General features: G+C 41.2%; 1 protein-coding gene across 4 annotated transcripts in view; it reads left to right on the top strand.

Annotated features, from left to right (window-relative positions):
- Positions 1-241: 241 nt before the first annotated feature.
- The window catches only part of epha7 (eph receptor A7), a 112990-nt gene continuing 93807 nt past the window's right edge, over positions 242-19424 (top strand). For 2 of the 4 annotated variants that reach the window (XM_079830449.1, XM_079830450.1), the window contains exons 1-3: positions 262-444; positions 1707-1771; positions 2830-3499. In XM_079830449.1, the coding sequence (XP_079686575.1) occupies positions 351-444; positions 1707-1771; positions 2830-3499 (829 nt within the window). In that variant the 5' untranslated portion in view covers positions 262-350. Of the gene's footprint in view, positions 445-1706; positions 1772-2829; positions 3500-19424 lie in introns of all 4 variants that reach the window. The other 2 variants (XM_079830448.1, XM_079830451.1) reach the window with 2 other exon arrangements.

Raw genomic sequence — 19424 nt, 5'->3', positions numbered from 1 at the left:
TACAATGTTAAACGTTTTTCTTAATGTAACAACGATTTTATACATCGACTGACTGAATCCTGAAGTTTGTGAATTCACATTGGTCTGTTTTAGAGTGAAATTGAGGATCCGCCTTGCTTTCAAGTGATTCGCCCGCGTTTTCCCACCGAACGCCTAATGTGGGTGTGCTCTCTGTCAGTCAAGATGAGTGACAGGCCGAGCGCTCTAAGCCCCGCCCCTCAGCTGCCGATGCTATTTGAGTGAGAGACGGCTGTTTTATTCACCCAGAGCTGGTGCTGGAGCCTCGTCAATGGGAAGGAACGCCGCGTTGGAAAAAAGCGCACACTGTTTAGCCAACTTTCAATTGCACCATGGTTTGCACCTCAGTTTCGTGTTTGTGGACTACATTTTGCCTTCATTTATGTTTTTATGCGAACACTGGAATAGCACAGAACACAAGAGAGGGTGAGTGCTAAAGTTTCCTTTATTGCATCCTGACAGCGCGAGCAAATCAGCAGTTACAGTATCGACAGTCTGACAGACAACAGTTTTATATTAGCACACATCAGATAACGATATACGCCTGACTGTGTCTGATATTATGGGCATTTATCTCCTAGACGCGCAGACTTTCGCTATCAGACGTGTAAATTACAAATGCACACCGCAACTTGACATGAAAACCAGATAAATATTGCCTATCAGGTTAAGATGAACCATCGCAGCCCTGTATCGCCAGGTTATCACGTTCTCGTTTAAATCAGGAAACACTACGTGCTTTCCAAATGGCAAACAACAGCAATGCCAAACTTGAAAATATCTGCTTTAACCAACCGGGCAGCCTATATGCTTTACAGACAATTCTGCAACTGGACTGCAATACCACGTTTTTATTCTAAAGCACTCATGGGATCATCTTTAGTTTGTAGCTAGTAAAGGAATTGTCCGGGATGAAATCCTGCAATCACCAGGCAAATCGAAGTGCTTCTGTATTACCAAGTTATCGAGTATAGATTTGGTATGTAGCCTACATGTCTGTACTGCAAATAAGTGTATCACACATCAACATCGACAATATAGGCTAAGCATAAGCCGAAGGTATCGTACCTCCTTACCGAAATATGAAATTAATAGGCTGTAAACACGTCCAGTTGAGCTTATGGCTGTTCGCTGTTAACATACGATTTTCCCCCCCCTTTTAATTAATTTTATTTTATTTTATTTTAAAATAAGGTTCTGATCTCAGCTAATGCCCTTTTGTGGGTTTTATACTCGACAAAATTTAATTTAATTATCTATTTTATTATTTGACCAGATATATTTAATCACACAGAAAAGCAAATAACGCTTCGACGAAATGTATTTACGTAATTTAATTTCGCACGCCATGAAGTCGTTGCGCTGCGCGCGCGTATCCGCGTATATCCCCAACGGCTCAAACGAAGGAACTTTAGCGATTTCTCTCAAGCGAAAGCGTGTCCGTCGGTTATTTTGACACATGAACAGGTGTCGCGCAGGTTTCAGAGGTGGAAGGTGCTTATTGTCATAAATCTCCACCGCTGTCTGCTGAAAAATGGGTCAAACTCGCGCGCTCTCTCACGTTTAGTCAGTCTCCGCGCTCGCTCGCGATGTAAAATGCGTCTGGAATATGCGCGAGATGTGTGGCAAACATTTATCACAATTAAAGATGCATTATTGTAAGTGTGCGCTTTGTGTGTCGTCGGCAGTGATCCTGCTGGATTCAAAGGCGCAGCAGACAGAGCTGGAATGGATATCGTCTCCTCCAAGCGGGGTAAGCTGGAAACTTTACAACTTTTTCTTCACACACAAACATTTATGATTTTTCACCTCTGTAATGCGCGCTCACTGCTTGAAGTATTTTAAGTGCAGCTTGAAATTATGTGGTGGTGTAATTTGAGTCTTCGCACCACATCACAATGTTTCTAAAACGCCGAACAATGGTCATTTGGTTATATGAAGGTGGTTTTGTTACTTTTAAAAGTTGTTGATCCCCAAGTATAGCTTATAAATGTTTAAGGAAGGCGTGTATAACAACAAAAAACAAACGCGTTTGTTTTAGAGTCGTGCAACTATGTAAATGTACTTGTTATATTTTTATTATGCTGCTGTTTGTGTCTTTAAAAGTCTTGTAGGTTTTAAACAATTGAAAAATCATAACGAAAAAAATAACAGCTGTTTGATAGCAATATATCTTGTTAGAGTTTTAAAAATGACAGCATATTTGTATTATTGTATTACATATTTCATCTCGCTTTTCAGAGTTATAACTAACTTTCAAAGTGGTCAAAAATATGAATAGTGTGTAAATTAAAAACTTTATTAATGAGTTCAAATTCAGCGTACGTCAAATTTAAGCTTTCCAAGTTGTTTGAGAGAAATCATATTTAATATTTTTTAGAAATTAAACCAGTCCATTTTGATGTTCGGAGTGTGGGATTTGACGACTTTACTATTATTCTAAAATGTGGAAAAGCATAATTTTTTTGCAGCAATACATTTATATTATTTTTTAAATCATATTAGTGTTTGCATTGATTGACTGATACCAACAATTTCCAGAACTCTTCATATAACCTCATACGCTAAAAAAAGAAACATTTTAGGTTAATGCAATACACATATTTTAAATATGCGAAGGATTTAAGAAAACAAAGCACCTGGCGGCAGATGAATTCACGCAGATGATTTTATATCAAGCACTCGTGCGTTTGTTCACATGCACAGAGGCCAGTTTTAACACGCTGAGAAATTCTCCCTTGAGGTGATTCCTGAGCATTTTGGTACAGCACACGATATAATGATGATTAACTGAGTTTCCCTTTTTCTCAGTGGGAAGAGATCAGCGGCTTGGATGAAAACTACACACCCATTCGCACATATCAGGTCTGCCAGGTCATGGAGCCAAATCAGAACAATTGGCTACGGACTAACTGGATTGAGAAGGGCGATGCCCAGAGGATTTTTGTGGAGCTGAAGTTTACCTTGAGGGATTGTAACAGCCTTCCCGGGGTGGTTGGCTCTTGCAAGGAGACGTTCAACTTGTACTACCAGGAAACCGACATGGAGGTGGGCAGGAATATAAGGGAGAACCAGTACGTGAAAATTGACACTATAGCCGCGGACGAGAGCTTCACTCAGGGCGACCTGGGGGAAAGAAAGATGAAGCTCAACACGGAGGTGCGTATAATCGGGCCCCTCTCCCGCCGAGGCTTCTACCTGGCCTTTCAGGATGTAGGTGCCTGCATCGCTTTGGTCTCCGTCAAAGTGTATTACAAGAAGTGTTGGTCGATCATTGAGAACCTGGCCACGTTCCCAGATACGGTGACGGGGTCAGAGTTCTCGTCGCTGGTGGAAGTGGAGGGCATGTGCGTCAGCGACGCCGAGGAGGAGGCCGACAACTCTCCCAAAATGCACTGCAGCGCAGAAGGAGAATGGCTGGTACCCATTGGGAAATGTATATGCAAAGCTGGATTTCACCAGAAGGGAGACGCGTGCGAACGTGAGTACTTGGTTTTCATCCGCACACACATCTGTTGGCATGCGTTAGGTTAGAGTGACACTGGTTAACCAACAGAAGAGAGGACCACGGAGCGATTAATAAGTTATTATTATGTGTAAGACTTGCTTACCAAGACAGTCCTTGTTCTAATTGTTTGACTGAGCGCCCAAACATAGAATTATCCCAATGCGAGGTAATTCATCCGAATTACAGCGGAGCAATGCAACAACAAAACAAACCATGCCGCAGCTGAAGAACGATTAATAAAAGAATATAAAAAAAGGAGAACAAATTGGGCAGAGATAACAATGATGGATTAAATGTGGGGGCAAAAATTCTTGGCACAATAATTGGAATCCCTGTTAGTAGTTTGATTTGTGGGCTCTTAATTTATAGCCTTATGCACATTGACACTGGAATTAAATGATAGCTAGCACTCCGGCCTAGCTCTCCTCCGTCTCTTTTCTTCTCTTTCCATTTGGCACCGAGCCAAACCAATCGCTCGCAAGGGACACCCGGATGCCCGCTCCTTCTCCGGACCTTTGGAAAGAGAAAAACAAACAGCAGAGAACGCAATCACAGTTGCCTCTGATACACTCTACAATTAAGACTAAAACACCCCCATTGCCCTGACTGCCACTAATGGTGCCAAGCGTTGTTTTTTTGCCGGTCACGTGACACGATTAGGATCTGGACCTCTCGTTTTAGTGTGGTTTAAGTGGCCGTCCAGCCTTTTTTCCTGCCAATCCGGGTCGCCTCCTCCACCTCTATAGATTATCAAGTGCGCAAACCAGTAATGATCTATCAGATATCTCCGGAAGGCTTGGATGGCTTTTATGCGGTGCGCACACACGTCCGCATCATTAAGTTATCACGTAAAGGGTGCTTCAGAACACTATTATGTTATCAAAAGCTAAAATGGGCAAGGCTGCTTCACGCTGAGAGGTTGCTGCAAAGCTGAAAGCCATTTCAAAAGCCAGAAAGGGAGCAAAGGAGAAAGTTGATGGTGCTTCTATGTAATATGGGCTATTTGGCACACATTAAGCATCATACAAGGACGCCTTTTATGTCTCTTTTTACAATTCCACCCTTTTTAACCTATTAAACATTCAGGATTTTTTACTCACTCAAAGCAACACACACACACACAAATTTAATGGTGACGCAACGGCGAACTCTCAGATTGCCGTGAATTAATCGCTGTTCACGGAGCCATCTTGCATTCCTCAAAAACAATGTTGCGTGTTTCTCTCGGAGCTGGCGACAAACAAACCCCATCACCCGTTTAGATTTCCTTCCTTCCATTGTCACTTTATGAGTTGTGCGTCGCTCCTGGCATGAGTGGCTGTGATATTACCGCTGTAGTTAATCTAAATAAAATGAGCATGAGACTGCCGCATCAGCACTTCCTCTTAGCGATCCTCCCGATATTAAATTGCCTGTTCAGAGTTCCCCCCCGAGCACCAACCAGACTGAAAAATACTAGTGTGTTTTCCCCCTCTGTCAGGGAAACCGTAATGCAGTGCACGGTATCTGAGGCTGAAGGCCCGTGAGTGACAGGGGTCTTTTTAATATGGAGGACTGATCTTTCCAGGAGCATACAGCTCATGTTGCAGCTCTCTCCCTTTTCTTTATCTCCTCTTTCTCTTCCTCCCCTCAGGGGCTCGGCCAAGGCAACTGTGACCCTGAAGCCTCGAAAAGCTCCTGTTTTTACACCATCTCACTGTGGTGTTCTGTCATAAAATCCACACTATTTATATACGAATAAGCACACGAGCAGACGCTCATGCATACGGAGCAAAGTCTAAAATGTCTCGCATTAAAAATTGAGTGGGGAAACCTAAGGAGGGCCGTGCAAATGCATGCTTTGACCGTCTCATTCATCAGATGCCCGATGGAGGATTGTGTGTCTTTCAAACCTTTTTTTTTTTTTTTTTTTTTTCCTCTAATCGGCCGTTCGCACAGGACACACATCCGTTGGCACAGTATTTTAATTGCTCTGATGCATACTTGCGCAAGGCGGATGACTTTGATTGTGACGTGTTGAGACGCCACAAACTTATAAAATGCCTAACCATCAATAGTTCACACACACACACACACACACACACACACACACACACACACACACACACACACACAAAAACGTTTCTTTCTTCTGTGGAACTATACAATGAAAGAAAATGGGCTCCAATGTTGTTCTGGAGCATTTTGACTTCCATTTTATGGCCCGAAACCTTCAAAATATCATCTTTTGTGTTTCACAGAAGGAAAAAGCCATACAGGCGCCATCCCTCGCTCTCGTCAAATCATTTTGTGGCAGTCTCAATGCAAGGCTTCACTCCGTTCTGCTTTTCTAGAGATTTTACAAGAATCGGTGTTATGGGTGTTGAAAAAAAAGAAAAAAGAAATCTGAAGTGTTCAGCAGCACGCCAGAGTTTATTTGCATGGAGCTCAAGTAAAAATAGCCGCTATTCATTTGCGAAGCTCTGTTCAACAGTGTCTACTCTGAGAAAAATGGAGACACTAAGTCCTCTGGAGGCAAGAAAAAGAGACATTGATCTCTTTGTTTTCGTTGAGCTTTTTGCGGACAATCCGCGGAATGTATGTTGCTCAATCACATCGCATTAATAACTGTATGTTGTCTGAAGAAATGCCTAACATCAACCGAATGTTGACCCACTCCTCCAGTTTGCGCTATTTACAAGGCAAGCCTCTGTTTATTATTCTAAGGGGGAAAAACAGGCTAGCTCTGGCTAACATGCTAACAGGAGGAGGTACTGGCAGGCGCTGACACCATCCATCTCCCAGATGTCAAATAGTTGGACAGAAGTTAGTCAAAGCCTGATGGATTGCCAGAACACAGAAGGAGGGCAATAGCTGTGGAGGCGAGCTGCAGAAGTAGCCGAGGTGGAGGGACGCAAGAGCAAGACCCAGGCTCAGTGAAGGCCGTGCTTTGCATTTCAAATGATGCCACCAGGAGTTGGGGGTGGGTGGATTGTGTATAAAGCCCTGACATGCAAGTGATTGATAAGGTGTGAAAGTAAAGGCTACAAACGGTCATCCGTTAGAGAACTGTAAATGGGCTTAATTATTCAAACGGAGGCGAGTTCCTCAGGGAAGTCTGTTGGGTCCGAAGCTGTCAGGGTTAGAATCATCTACTGATGGATAATGGCCTCCTCGGCCAGTCAGGGTCTTGGAGAAACAGCGGCGTGCTCTCGGAGCACTGTTTGTTTTTCCCCCTCGGTTTTGTCAGATGGAAAGTGGCTTTGAACACGAGCTGAGCTGTCATTGTGTTGTGTTGTCAAGGCTGTCAGTTGGCTGTAGTCCAGTTATTGATGTGTTGTAGTTGCTTCATGTTCACAATCACATTTCCTGTTGTTTCACTGGAACACAAAAAAAAAAAAAGTTCTTAGGTTAAATGACGAACGGTTAACGGTTGTCATTCATAATTAAAGGGTCCTATCATGCTTTTCCACTTCTTCAGCATTAGTTAACTAGTGTGTAATGTTGCTGTTTGAGCATAAAAAAAAATCTGCAAGGTTACAACGCTCAAAGTCCAATCCAAAAGGAGATATTTTATTTGAACAGAATCCACTTTTCAAGAACTGCAACGAACGGCTCGTTTGGACTACAACGTGTTTTTCCGGGCTTTATGAAGTCGTAATGTTACTCTCTTAAATAATCTCCGCCCACAAAATTAACAAAAAAGTTGGCGTGGCCTGGTTGAGCTGCGCTAGAGCGGAAAAAGTTTGTTCTAACGAACTTATAATAAAACAAATTTATTTTAAATAATGTTCCTGAAACGTATAACCCCAACAAGCACAAAACTACGCACTTCTCCTGAAAGACGTAGCCGTTCCCATTTTGTTGGGACAATATGTTGTTTATGAATCACAACTTGTAAGCATGTCTTATTATTTGTAGTTGTGTTTTCTGTTAACAGTTCCAATTATAAGTTTTATATAGTTGCTATGAAGGGAAATACTTTGCCTCCGCTAGCCTGCTAACTAACATTACAGTATTGATCTAGTGTTTACTGTAGCGTTTGTAAGCTTTTGCTTTTGTAAGACTGTTCACCGACCCTTAGGTAAATTATCCAGGATTTTGTGATCGATTACTGTTTGTATTACCATATTTTTACGCCAAATATGTTTAAATGGTGGATAACATAATGTCTTTAAGAAAATGACACAAAAAAAAACGTACCACTCTGAAAGTCCGTGCTTAAAATCCATTCTGCACAATCCTCTTGTTCGTTAACATTATCAGAGTTTGAATCGGGCTCGAATTGGTTTGAAATGGATGCCATCGTTTAATATTTACATCTGAGTAGAGATCGTGTTATGAAGGTGACATTTCCCAAACACGCGCTAAGCGCTGCCAATCATAACACACTGGGCCAGCTAACCAATCACAGCACATTTCGTATTTCGAAAGGAGGGGCTTCATCGAAAATGACATGTTCAAGACAGACTGGGAAGAGAGGAAAAATGTGGAAAATAATGTTTTTTGAACAATCAAGCATGAAAACCTATTCTAGCACACCCCAACTTTGTGAAAGGGCATACTAGGATCCATTTAATTAAAGAAAAATGACTTTTGATTCATGAACAAATGTCTCGTTTAAACTGGTTCATTTTTAAAGAATCAGTCTTGAACTCTTAGGCAACTTTCTTGTTCTTCAGTTATACCTGATTCAAAATGAGCCGAGAATCGAAACCATTCACTGATGGTTATGAAAGATACTTTTTCACAAAAGAGTTTGGTGTCAAATAATATTCAAACAAATGTTGGTTGGTCTAGCGTAGTGAAATGTTGAATCGATTCAGTTATGACTACCGCACACATCCTTTTTTCACACACTAACTGATCTTCTAACAATTGCGAAGAATAAATTCACAGCGTTTAAAACACATCCCAGTGGATCTACACCACAGCGGTTCACAAACATGAACATGGGCAACAGCACAAAACAAGTGATTCTGTAATTTGTCAACTTAAAGTTATTTGGCTCCTAAATGATTCATTAAAGGAGCCAATGGCTCCCTTGTCGTTTTCCGGAGTCCTGGTTGTGATATTAGCGGGACATTTTCATACTAAAACAAGCCTCCTAAGACTTCCTTCCTTCCTTCTCTCTCGCTCCGTAAAGGAGAAAAGTGTGCAGTTATGTAATAAGTTATTGATTTTGCTCTTAGGGAGAGATTGAGCTGCTGAGTCTCCTGCTCTGCCGCTCTCCCAGAGGAGATTCACTCTGACAACAGACCCTCCCTGATGCTCACTGAGTGTTAAGGCCTTCAACCTGGTCACATATCACTTTCACCCGGTCGCCTCGGGCCAGAGCTGCTCCGAACACACACGCACACACACACACACACGCACGCACACACGGGTGCTTTGTTGCTTTTAACACAGTGTCCGCTTGTCCAATTGCATCCATTAGTACGGATGAGCAGAGAGCAATTCGAAAAGAGAAGTGTGTGTGCCAGCGTTTAGGCTGCTAAAGGGGGTAAGCTGCCCATAGTGTGGGCCGCATGTGTGTGTGTATGCATGCATAAAAGAGTGTTTCGCTGGGTGTGTCGGGCTAAAAAGACTAAGCCTATCAAAATCTGCTTGTGCATTTGTGTGCATGCAAGGGTTGATGGAGATGTCGGGACCTGTTAGTGCTGCTGGAGTTGTGAGCAGGGCGGTTGCTGGTAGGGGGTCTTTGTTTGGAGGGGAAAGAAGCCATAGAGCTGGCTCCTCAGGCAAGCCAAGGGTCAACTGCTCAGCTCATCCATCTTCCAGCCTGGCAGTGACCTGTCAGCTCGGCTGCTCACGTTACTAAGCAGAGCAGGCAGGCCTGCATTGTGCAAGCTGCTCTGTTTGCAACCATGTGTAAATGAAGTTAATATTCACTGACCCCGCACCAAGCCCGTGAGCGACCCCGGTGACACCACGGAAATCGCAACGTTACCAGCGAAACGACAAGGATTCCTGGCTATTCACATGGGCTATTTATTTCACATCGCTTCAGTGTTTTTGTTCGCGCTGTCCAAATATGTGCGTTTGATGTAATGCCACATTTCTCTGCTGAGTCATTGTGTTTAAGTAGATCGCTGAACTTTAGTTTTGCATTACTCGTGACAGAAATAACACGCTTCGAATGCTGTTGGATCGAGGGAGCTCGTGTTTTGCATTTTTCTATTCAAGGAAAGTAGCATCTTAAACCAGAAAGTGCTGGTTATTTGTTATCCGATGTTTTGTGATTGTAAGACTAAGTTACAGCATTTTAAAGATTTTAGATGAATCCAGCTTCCAAGGCGAAAGTTTGTAAACATTGCAGAAGAAATAGTTTATATTAACACACACATACGTTTCAATTGGCTTAAATGTGTGTGTGTGTGTGTGTGTGTGTGTGTATAGCGCGCTACCTTGGAATTATAAGGTTCTATCTGAGATTTTTGTCAAAATTTAGTTATTCACATGTACTTATTCCGTGACAACTTATTTAGAAATCATGTGATTATTATTTTTTTTATGTTGTGTACATTTTGGGACTTTTATAACATAACCTTATAAAACCTTATAATACACCCCCCCCCCCCCCCAACACACACACACACACACACACACACACACACACACACACACACACACACACACACACACACACACACACACACACACACAGTTAAGCCAATTGAAACTAATTTTTAACTAATTTAATTGTTTTATTTCATTTCATGCATTTATCATTTACATATATATGGTAATATACTCTAAATAATCTGAAATTTTTATTTTTATTTGTAGTCTATTTATAACTATTTGTTTCACATTATGATTGCAAAATTGATCAGAACCCCTTATGGGAAAAAAAGGCATTTTCTGTTTGCATAATAGGCAGTTTTTGTGTCCAAGGCATTACTGATTTATGTTTTTCGGAAGTCACAGTGTACTTTTACAGCCGTCCCACGTTAAAACGAATGGTATGATCTTTCCGAATTCACATTCAACATCTTTCCACATTTGCGGTATTCTGCTCTGCCGTGGCCGAGATGCTGTTTGTTAATGAGAAGCAGACTAAAGTCTCTCTGCTCATAAAATGAGATTAAGCAGAAGAAATGTCACACACACACACACACACACAGCACTGTCTCTCAGCCAAGTTATTACTGAATGTAACTCAAAGTGAGCACATTGTGCCAAAGACAAATCAATAAAATTAGAAAGTAATGCCGTTCTCCTCTTTTGTGGGGACAGCTACGAGCGGCACAGTAATCAAGACTATATGAAACGATCATTTGTCTGAGGAGATGAGTATTGGAAGATAGAAATGTGTGCCACATGTTAGTTTTTCATGGATCACCAGCGGTGATGCTGGGATTTGATTGAGTGCTGTATCATTTAGTCTCTAGGCCGGGAGAGAGACGGGTATTAGAGTGTGTGTGGGTGGCTTTGGGTGTGCGTGGATGTGCGTTTGTTCAAATGGGTGTGCGTTTGTGCACGTTTGGACAGGTCACTGCTGTGTTTGGCTTCATAATGAGGGACCTCTGCCGGTTCGCCATTGTGCGTTCATTTAGTCACCTCTGTCAAAGCTGCAAAGTCATCCAGACTGTGTGTGTGTGAGAGGGATAACTTGCTGATTGTGGAGTTTTCATTTAGATCTGATTTGCTGTGGTCGTGATGCTCTTAAGGAGATCTTACACTATTTATCTTACCAGAAAAGGCCAAATTTGGGGGTTGTTTAGTGCAGTAATAGCCGTGCATCACTGCAGCACTTCGTAAACACTCAAACTTTGTGTTGAAAGAAAAAAGATGGGTAAAAAAGACAGGTTTAAGGGGGAGGAGCTAACTCAAGATGTCAGTATAATTGTACGTTAAAAAGTATGTTTACATGAATGAAACTGAATGAATCCAATCTGATTTCAGATCTGTTTAAAGGTGCTGTATGTAATTTTTTGACTGTAAAAAAGCATAAAAATACCATAATATGTTTGCAGATAATTCACACTCGTCTCTCTGAAAAGCAATGCTACAGCCAGTTATTCTACTTTGAAATGTGCTCTCCGTGTCGGAATGTCTGTTTTTGTCTCTGTGATCCCATCCGCTGCCAATTTACCCAATAGTATTTCGACACTGCGGGTTGCCAGTTGGCAGAAAACACAGCGTATTGTAGCCATGGAAGCCAGCAAATGAGCTAGGTCAGAGGTCGCAGATTCTACCCGACCTAAAAAGCCTCCGCATCCATCTGAAAATCTCTATGATCGGGAGTATTGTGGGTAAGTCTCCTCGCTTTCCATTGTCAACTGCGCTCGTTCCCGTTGCGTGTCCTTAAACTGGCAAACTCGCGTGAGCGTTGAGTCTGAGGAAGAGGGGGCGGGGGAAACCTCTCTCTCCAGTATTTTGAACTTGGACTGCAGTACCCATTTCAACCACTAGTTTTTAATATTACATACTGCACCTTTAAATTAAACTTAAAGGGTTAGTTCACCCAAAAATGAAGATTCTGTCATTAGTTCCTCACCCTCATGTCGTTCCAAACCCGTAAGACCTTCGTTCATCTTCAGAACACAAATTAGGATATTTCTGATGAAATGCGAGAGCTCTCTGACCCCTCCATAGACAGCAATTTAATTACCACTTTCAAGGCCCAGTAAGGTAGTAAAGACCTCGTTAAAATAGTCCATGTGACTCCAGTGGTTCAACCTTAATGTTATGAAGCGACGAGAATACTTGTTGTGCGCAAAAAACAAACAAAAATAATGACTTTATTCAACAATTTCTTTACGTATGTGTCAGGCTCCTATGTAGTTGACGTAGTAAATACAGTGCAGCGCTTCCGAGTTACGTCAGAGCTACGCCAGAACGCCGGCTTCCCATTGGCCGACGCTGTTCACGTGAGCACCACAACGCATGCGTGTGATGCTGACGCAGGAGCTGACCAACGTAAACTGCGTAGGAGACTGGTACAGATGTGAAGAATTTGTTGAATAAAATTGTTTGTTTTTTGCACACAAAAAGTATTCTCGTGGCTTCATAACATTAAGGTTGAACCACTGGAGTCACATGGACTATTTTAACAATGGTTTTACTACCTTTCTGGGCCTTGAAAGTTTTAATTAAAGCTGTCTATGGAGGGGTCAGAGAGCTCTCGCATTTCATCAAGAATATCTTCATTTATATGAACGGAGGTCTTACGGGTTGGGAACGACATGAGGGTGAGTAATTAATGACAGCATTTTCATTTTTGGGTGAACTAACCCTTTAAACTGAACTGCGCAATCCAATCCAATTCACATTTTCAGAACTGGAGAGCCATCAGTCTGATTACTAACTGATTATTTGAGTGCATGTAAATATATCTAATAATGTGTGGTTTCTTTGTTTTTCATTTGCAAATCAATGCAGTAAATCAGGGCGAATGACGTGGACGAGGAAGTGCAGGTGCCTCGGGATACGCTATTTTATATACCATTTGATGCTTTGCAATCAGCCGCGAACAAGACCAGCATTTACGCTTGGAAGGAAGCATTTCAAAGGCATTTTAAATTCCGCTGAAAGCCCGAATGCTTTTTTCCTAAAAAGCTGCTTTGTTCTAAAAGCGTTCCTTTTCACTGTAAAAGTGACATTTCATGTTTCCTTGTTTTCCGCTATCACAGAACATATCATATGCCAGGAAAGCCATCTGGGCAGATGCTATGGGGATGAGTTGAGCTGTTGTATTTAACGGCAATGGATATTTTTTTTTTTGGTCTGTTTAACAGCAATAACATTTCACAGATCCTTTCTTTCAGCATTTTGCCACAATTTCATGTCGGTCCAGACAGTATTTCCAGTGTAATTGCATTTATTTGCAGTCTGCCTCACATGAGAAATGAGGAGCAAGTTGAAAGATCTGTTCTTGGCACCGACGATGGCCACCTCCAGCCAACACAAATGTGACTGTCAAAGCATAATGCATTCAGCAGTAATTGCAGAGATATAACGTTACTATTCTCTTCTGTTTAAAATGTACATGTAAAAGAGGAGAACCGCTGTGCACCATTACATGTTTGCTGTGTTTACGTAGGTAAACTGTATTTAGCCTAGCAGCATGCAGATTCATTTACCAGCTGTGTTTATGTATCTTTTTTAGTACCGATATTTTTTTATTAGCACTTCATTCATAAACCTAATTTTCCAGACAAAATGTAACCTATTTTTTTAAAATGAGTATAACTGGCACCGAAGTGACTATTTCAAACGAACAGCTTTTTTTGGCACAATTCACGATGTTAACATTTTAACTATATTTAGGAGAGGGCTCTGATAGGCTTTGATCTGCTCTTTCCTCACAAGTCTTTCTTGTTCCTCTCTGAGGGCTTCAGAGGGCATCCTGGTGTGTCCTTCAGCACAGTGTAAGAGAATGCTAATCTTCTCTTTGTTTCTGACGGAAAGCTACTTATCTCTCCTCCACACAGGTAGCTGCCATGAATGAGATTCTTGTCTGCATAAGGAACACACCCCTAATCCAAACGGTTCGCTCCGAGTAATGCGTGGGGCGCTGTGCGAATAGCTCCGAACAAGATCCATCTTTTAACATTTTAATCTGACATTTTCACAACCCTCTAATCCAACTTTCTTTCGTTTTTTTTTCTGTAGCCATTACAGCTCCCCGTCTCGTCTTGGTCTAGCAGTTTTAGGAGAAATGCAAAGGGTACAGGGCCAAAACTGGACCCCATCCTGGTGTGCTGCTTTCTTGCTGCCTTTTGATTCTTCCCCTTTCCTTTGTACTCTCGGCCTGTTTCCTGGAGTTGGGTAGATTTCTCGCCCTCTTAGGAGGAAAGATTAAAATGCTTGCCACACAAGGGCTGACAGCATAGAAACAGGCTTTCTGTGAGTTTGAAAGGTTTTAGCTTCTCTCAGACGGCTTTCATCAGGGGTGGAAATAATGGCATCTATTGATAACGGTAGGGGTGGGAGATATTCCGGGAGACCAGATTAACCGGTAGAAATTTGTCAACCGGTAGAGATTTTGGACTATCATCTCTATCGCAGTTACGCTTATGTGAGGTTGCTGTGCTTATCGTTTGCATGTGTTTTTAAACATTTTAAATCATTGAAGCGGAATAAGCAGCGAAAGAGCGCCTGAGAACTGAACTGAGTCCTAATTGGGCGGTTAAATACACACACCTATGTGTCAAAGTGACCGTGTATTTGCAAGTAAACACAGTCATTTATGTCTTAAGTGAACTAAACACATGAGTATAATGGAGCCGTGCAGTCGCTCTTAAATTGACAGCGTCCAAATTGACCTGCTGTCATTATTAATGCTAATCAAACAGAGAGAACTGAATCACTTTGTAACTTTAATAAGAATAAATGTACGTTTAATTTACACAGTAAAGACTATGTAAAGAGTTTCACAGTTTACTTGTCTTCAGTAAGCTTTTTTTAGGATAGCAGTTTTTTAAATGATATTGAAAATGGTGATAAGAATTAAGAAATTTCAAAGGTATCAAACATTTTGATATCACTCATTTACTCAATCAATTTGCTCATATCGTGATATCTACTTCTTATCGTAGGCAGGACATTTTCCCACCAGATAAGCGATGTGTTTCCCTCTTTTCCACCTCGCTTCTGGCAAATACTTTTTACTGCCTCACAGTGTAAAAAGTGCACAAATTATTTTAAAAGTAAATTCAATGATATAATATCATTGACATAAATATGTGTACTACTGTGTGCACAGTATGAAAATGTTCTGTATGTATGAAATATGCAGATGGACTCCTACATATGCCAAAATGCGCAGTATACAACAGAGCACACTGCGTGATGTATGGTATCCCACAATGCAATGTGCTTGACTTGACCTTCCTTTACCAGTGTGATGGATTTAATTAGTATTTATTTAACTCATTATTTGATTTGGATGTCAGATTAAATGCTATTTTGTTGTGTTAATAATGTATTTCCAGGATGTCACTCACATGCAATAATGTCATGTGAAAATAAAGTGGCATAATGCAGCTGGAAACATTTATAGTGAAAAAATGGGTGCTATTTTATTTACTGTTCAAAAAATAATCCCAGGCAGCTTTTGTGAAAAAAAGTTCTTATAAAATAAATAATTTACTTTTAAAGGACTTAAGTGTGAACTGAATGTACACTAAATTGCATGTTAATTGCTTAAAATCATGGCAAAACATTATTAAAACACAATTATTTAAAATGTACTTTAATATAAAACTTTTGTATTAAAAACAAAACTGTGTTAAAGGGTTAGTTCCCCCCAAAATTAAACACAAATAAGTCAGTTTAACACAAAATAAAAGGCCACTTAAGTGTACTTAAAGGGATAGTTCACCCAAAAATGAGAAGTCTGCCCACAAATTGTTCCAAACCTGTATGAATTTGTTTCTTCTATTGAACACAAAAGAAGATATTTTGAAGAATGTTAATAACCAGACAGTTGATGATAGCCATTGACTTACATTGTAGGAAAAACATAAGTCAATGGTGCCCAACAACTGTTTGGTTGGTTACCAACATTCTTCAAAAGATCTTCTTTTGTGTTCAAAAGAAGAAACAAATTCATACAGGTTTGGAACAATTTGTGGGTGAGTAAATGATGGCAGACTTTTCATTTTTGGGTGAACTTTCCCTTTAAGTGCCCTTAAGTGGGCTTTTATTTCATTAATATATTATCTGCAAGTACAGTTTTTTAAACGTACTATTAAAGGATTAGTTCACTTCAAAATTAAACTTTCCTGATATTTAACTCACCCCCATCTCATTCAAGATGTTCATGTCTTTCTTTCTTCAGTCGAAAATAAATTAAGTTTTTTGAGGAAAACATTCCAGGATTTTTCTCCACATAATCGACTTCCATGGCAACCAACGGTTGAAGGTCCATATCAATGCAGTTTCAAAGGAAGGGCTTCAGAGGCTCTGCACGATCCCAGACAAGGAATAGGGTCTTATCTAGCCAAACCATCAGTCATTTTCAAAAAATAAATTCTAAAAGGATATACTTTTTAACCTAAATTGCTCATCTTGTGCTGCTCTGCGACACGCCAATAATTGCGCATACAAGCGTCCTTTACCAAAAAACACTCCATCTTCAACTTCAAAATGGTCTGACATCATTGTTTGACATTTTTTTTGGCTAAAGGCCGTTTGTATTAGTTTTCACATGCGCGCTTTGTAAACACGGGGGCGGTAATTTTGCCTACGTCTAGCGTGACATTTCCAACGTGATTGTGCAATCATTGGCACGTCGCAGAGCAGCGCAAGATGTTCAATTTAGTTTAAAATGTATATTCATTTTACTTTTTTTTTTTTAAATGACCGAAGGTTTCGCTTTGATAAGACCCTATTCCTCATCTGGGATCACGCAGAGCCTCTGAAGCCCTTCCTTTGAAACTGCAGTGATTTGGACCTTCAACATTTTGGTTACCGTAGAAGTCCATTATGTGGAGAAAAGTCCTGGAATGTTTTCCTCAAAATTTTTTAATTTCTTTTCGACTGAATAAAGAAAGACATGAACATCTTGGATGAGATGGGGGTGAGTATATCAGGAAATTTTCATTTTGAAGTGAACTAATCCTTTAAGATTTGAAGTACACTAAAAGTGCGCAATCAATACAATTAAAGGGATAGTTGACCCAAAAATGAAAATTAGCCCATGATTTACTCACCCTCAAGTCATCCTAGGTGTTTATGACATTCTTCTTTCAGACGAACACACTCTGAGTTATATTTAAAAAGTCCTGGCTAATCCAGAAGTCCATAAAAAATGCACCTGTTCATCGAACCTGGCTCTGGGGGGTTAATAAAGGCCTTCTGAAATGAATCAATGCGTTTGTGTAAGAAAAATATCCATATTTAAAACTTTATCAAGTAAAGTTCCAGCCCGATCGCCTTCTGTGGAAAATCGGCCGAAACTTCACTTATAAAGTTTTAAATATGGATATTTTTTCTAACACAAACGCATCGATTCGCTTCAGAAGGCCTTTATTAACACCCCAGAGCCGCGTGGAGCACGTTATTTGATGGGCAGATGCATTTTTGATGGACTTTAAAAACAGAGCAACAACCATTGCCATTATAAAGCTTGGATTAGCCAGGACTTTTTAAATATAACTGATTGTATTCGTCTGAAAGAAGAATGTCATAAACACCTAGGATGACTTGAGGGTGAGTAAATCATGGGCTAATTAAAATTTTTGGGTGAACTATCCCTTTAAGCGCACTTCAGAAGGTGCAAAGTGTGTACTGTAGCAAAGCACGAGTCCATACTGAACCCAGAAAATAAGTTCTAAAAAGGGCAGTCCGGAAAAAGGGCACTGGTATTTCCAGTTTATAGGAAATGCATCGAAAGAAAGCCAACAAGAGAAAACAACTGACAGCACAAGACCAAGAGAAAAACCAGCACTTGCTTTAGGAAAGCCTGTGATTAGGACATTTCCTCGGTCTCCCTAGAGGGAGGACTGTTAGAGAATTTTCTAGTCAATACGCTAATTTTAGACAAGTCAGCAGTCTGTGCAGTTCAACTGGACGTTGAATTTTACCTCTGGGTTGTCTTTAAAAATGAGAAAGGGTTGAAGCAGGTTTTGAGGACCTTTAACTTAACCATTATCCAAAGATTATGCTGATACGTACATGCTTTTTGTGCGAGAATCATATTAGAGGTTGAGATATTTTAGTGGCAGACTTCCTGCATTACCAGTGCTGTGTAAGAAACGCCGAGAGACCTGTTTTCCCCCTTCAGCCGTACCAGAGGGCTTGACCACTGAAAGGTAAATTACTGACTCTGGCACCCGCCGCCTGCTAAAGACTCGTGGAGGAATGTCAGGCTGTTTTAATCTCTTTCTCTGTTGTTCTGTTTAACCTCAACCTGTGTTTCTAAGGGGCCGACTAATTTCTTTGTGCAGTAAATGAGGTTGCTGTTGCCTGCTCTGCGTGCCCATGTCAACAAGCACATCCCATTAGCTCGCCTTCATGCTCGTGGCAGCTCGAATAAAGCTCACGCTCACCAAGTCCTTGTGCTAACTTTTTAAACCCGCCTAAGCCAGTGTTTTTCCTTTCCGTTTGGCAATTTAGCAGCCAAGCGGTTGTGTTGGCAGGACATGTTTTCAATTCAGAGCAGAAATGGGCAGTTAAGTGGAGGATATCGTCTCAGTGTCAGTCTCGTAGATTGGTTACCATGCTCTCAAGAGCCGCTGGCACATGGGGTCATGTAGCGCTAATTCAGTCATGATTACATGCTAGCAGACATTATGCAGCATGGCAGAAGGAGGCATAATTGGGCAAGCCTCATCTTTTTCTCCCACAGAAATAAAGCTGTCAGGAAGGGGAAAACAAAGCTATCATTTATCTCTGCGGTGGCTGGTTAGTGCGTTAGCACAACGGTAGCGTGTTTTTTCGACTAGTTCAGTGCCAGTATTTGCACGTCTCTGTGTTGGCAGGGCAGGAATTTGGGCCTCTGAAATGGCCGTGTTTGTGCATGTCACTCATAGTAAAAGCAGGGAGGTGGAGTGGAGACAGGTTCTCAGACGGGCCCCTGTGTCAGCGCTACATTTGATTTGAGGCCTAATTTTCTGGTTGGTTGCTTGTGTAAACAACTCCAGGATACTTGGGCCTCTCAGACGCCGTGATAAACAAATCTTGATCGCACGGATGTAAAAATAAACTGCCCCGGCTTCAGAGACGTAAAAAGGCAGTCGTGTCGGCAGTCGAGAGTCCTCCTGTTTTGGTGATTTGTGACGGCGCTAATCTTAGTGTGTTCACGGGAGAGCCGTCGAGTGCCCGTGGCCAGGTCTTGAGCTCTCGGGCTCAGGGCGGATCTTTTCCCCATACAGAGCGGGCTCAGAGCTGAAATACTAACAGACACGCCAGCTTACCAGGGAAAGGGTTTCTTTTTTCTTCTTCTTCTTTTCATTCCTTCCATTTC

This window comes from Gobio gobio, assembly GCF_949357685.1.
Source record: "Gobio gobio genome assembly, chromosome: 12".
Classification (NCBI taxonomy): domain Eukaryota; kingdom Metazoa; phylum Chordata; class Actinopteri; order Cypriniformes; family Gobionidae; genus Gobio; species Gobio gobio.
This window is presented reverse-complemented; position numbering and strand designations above follow the sequence as displayed.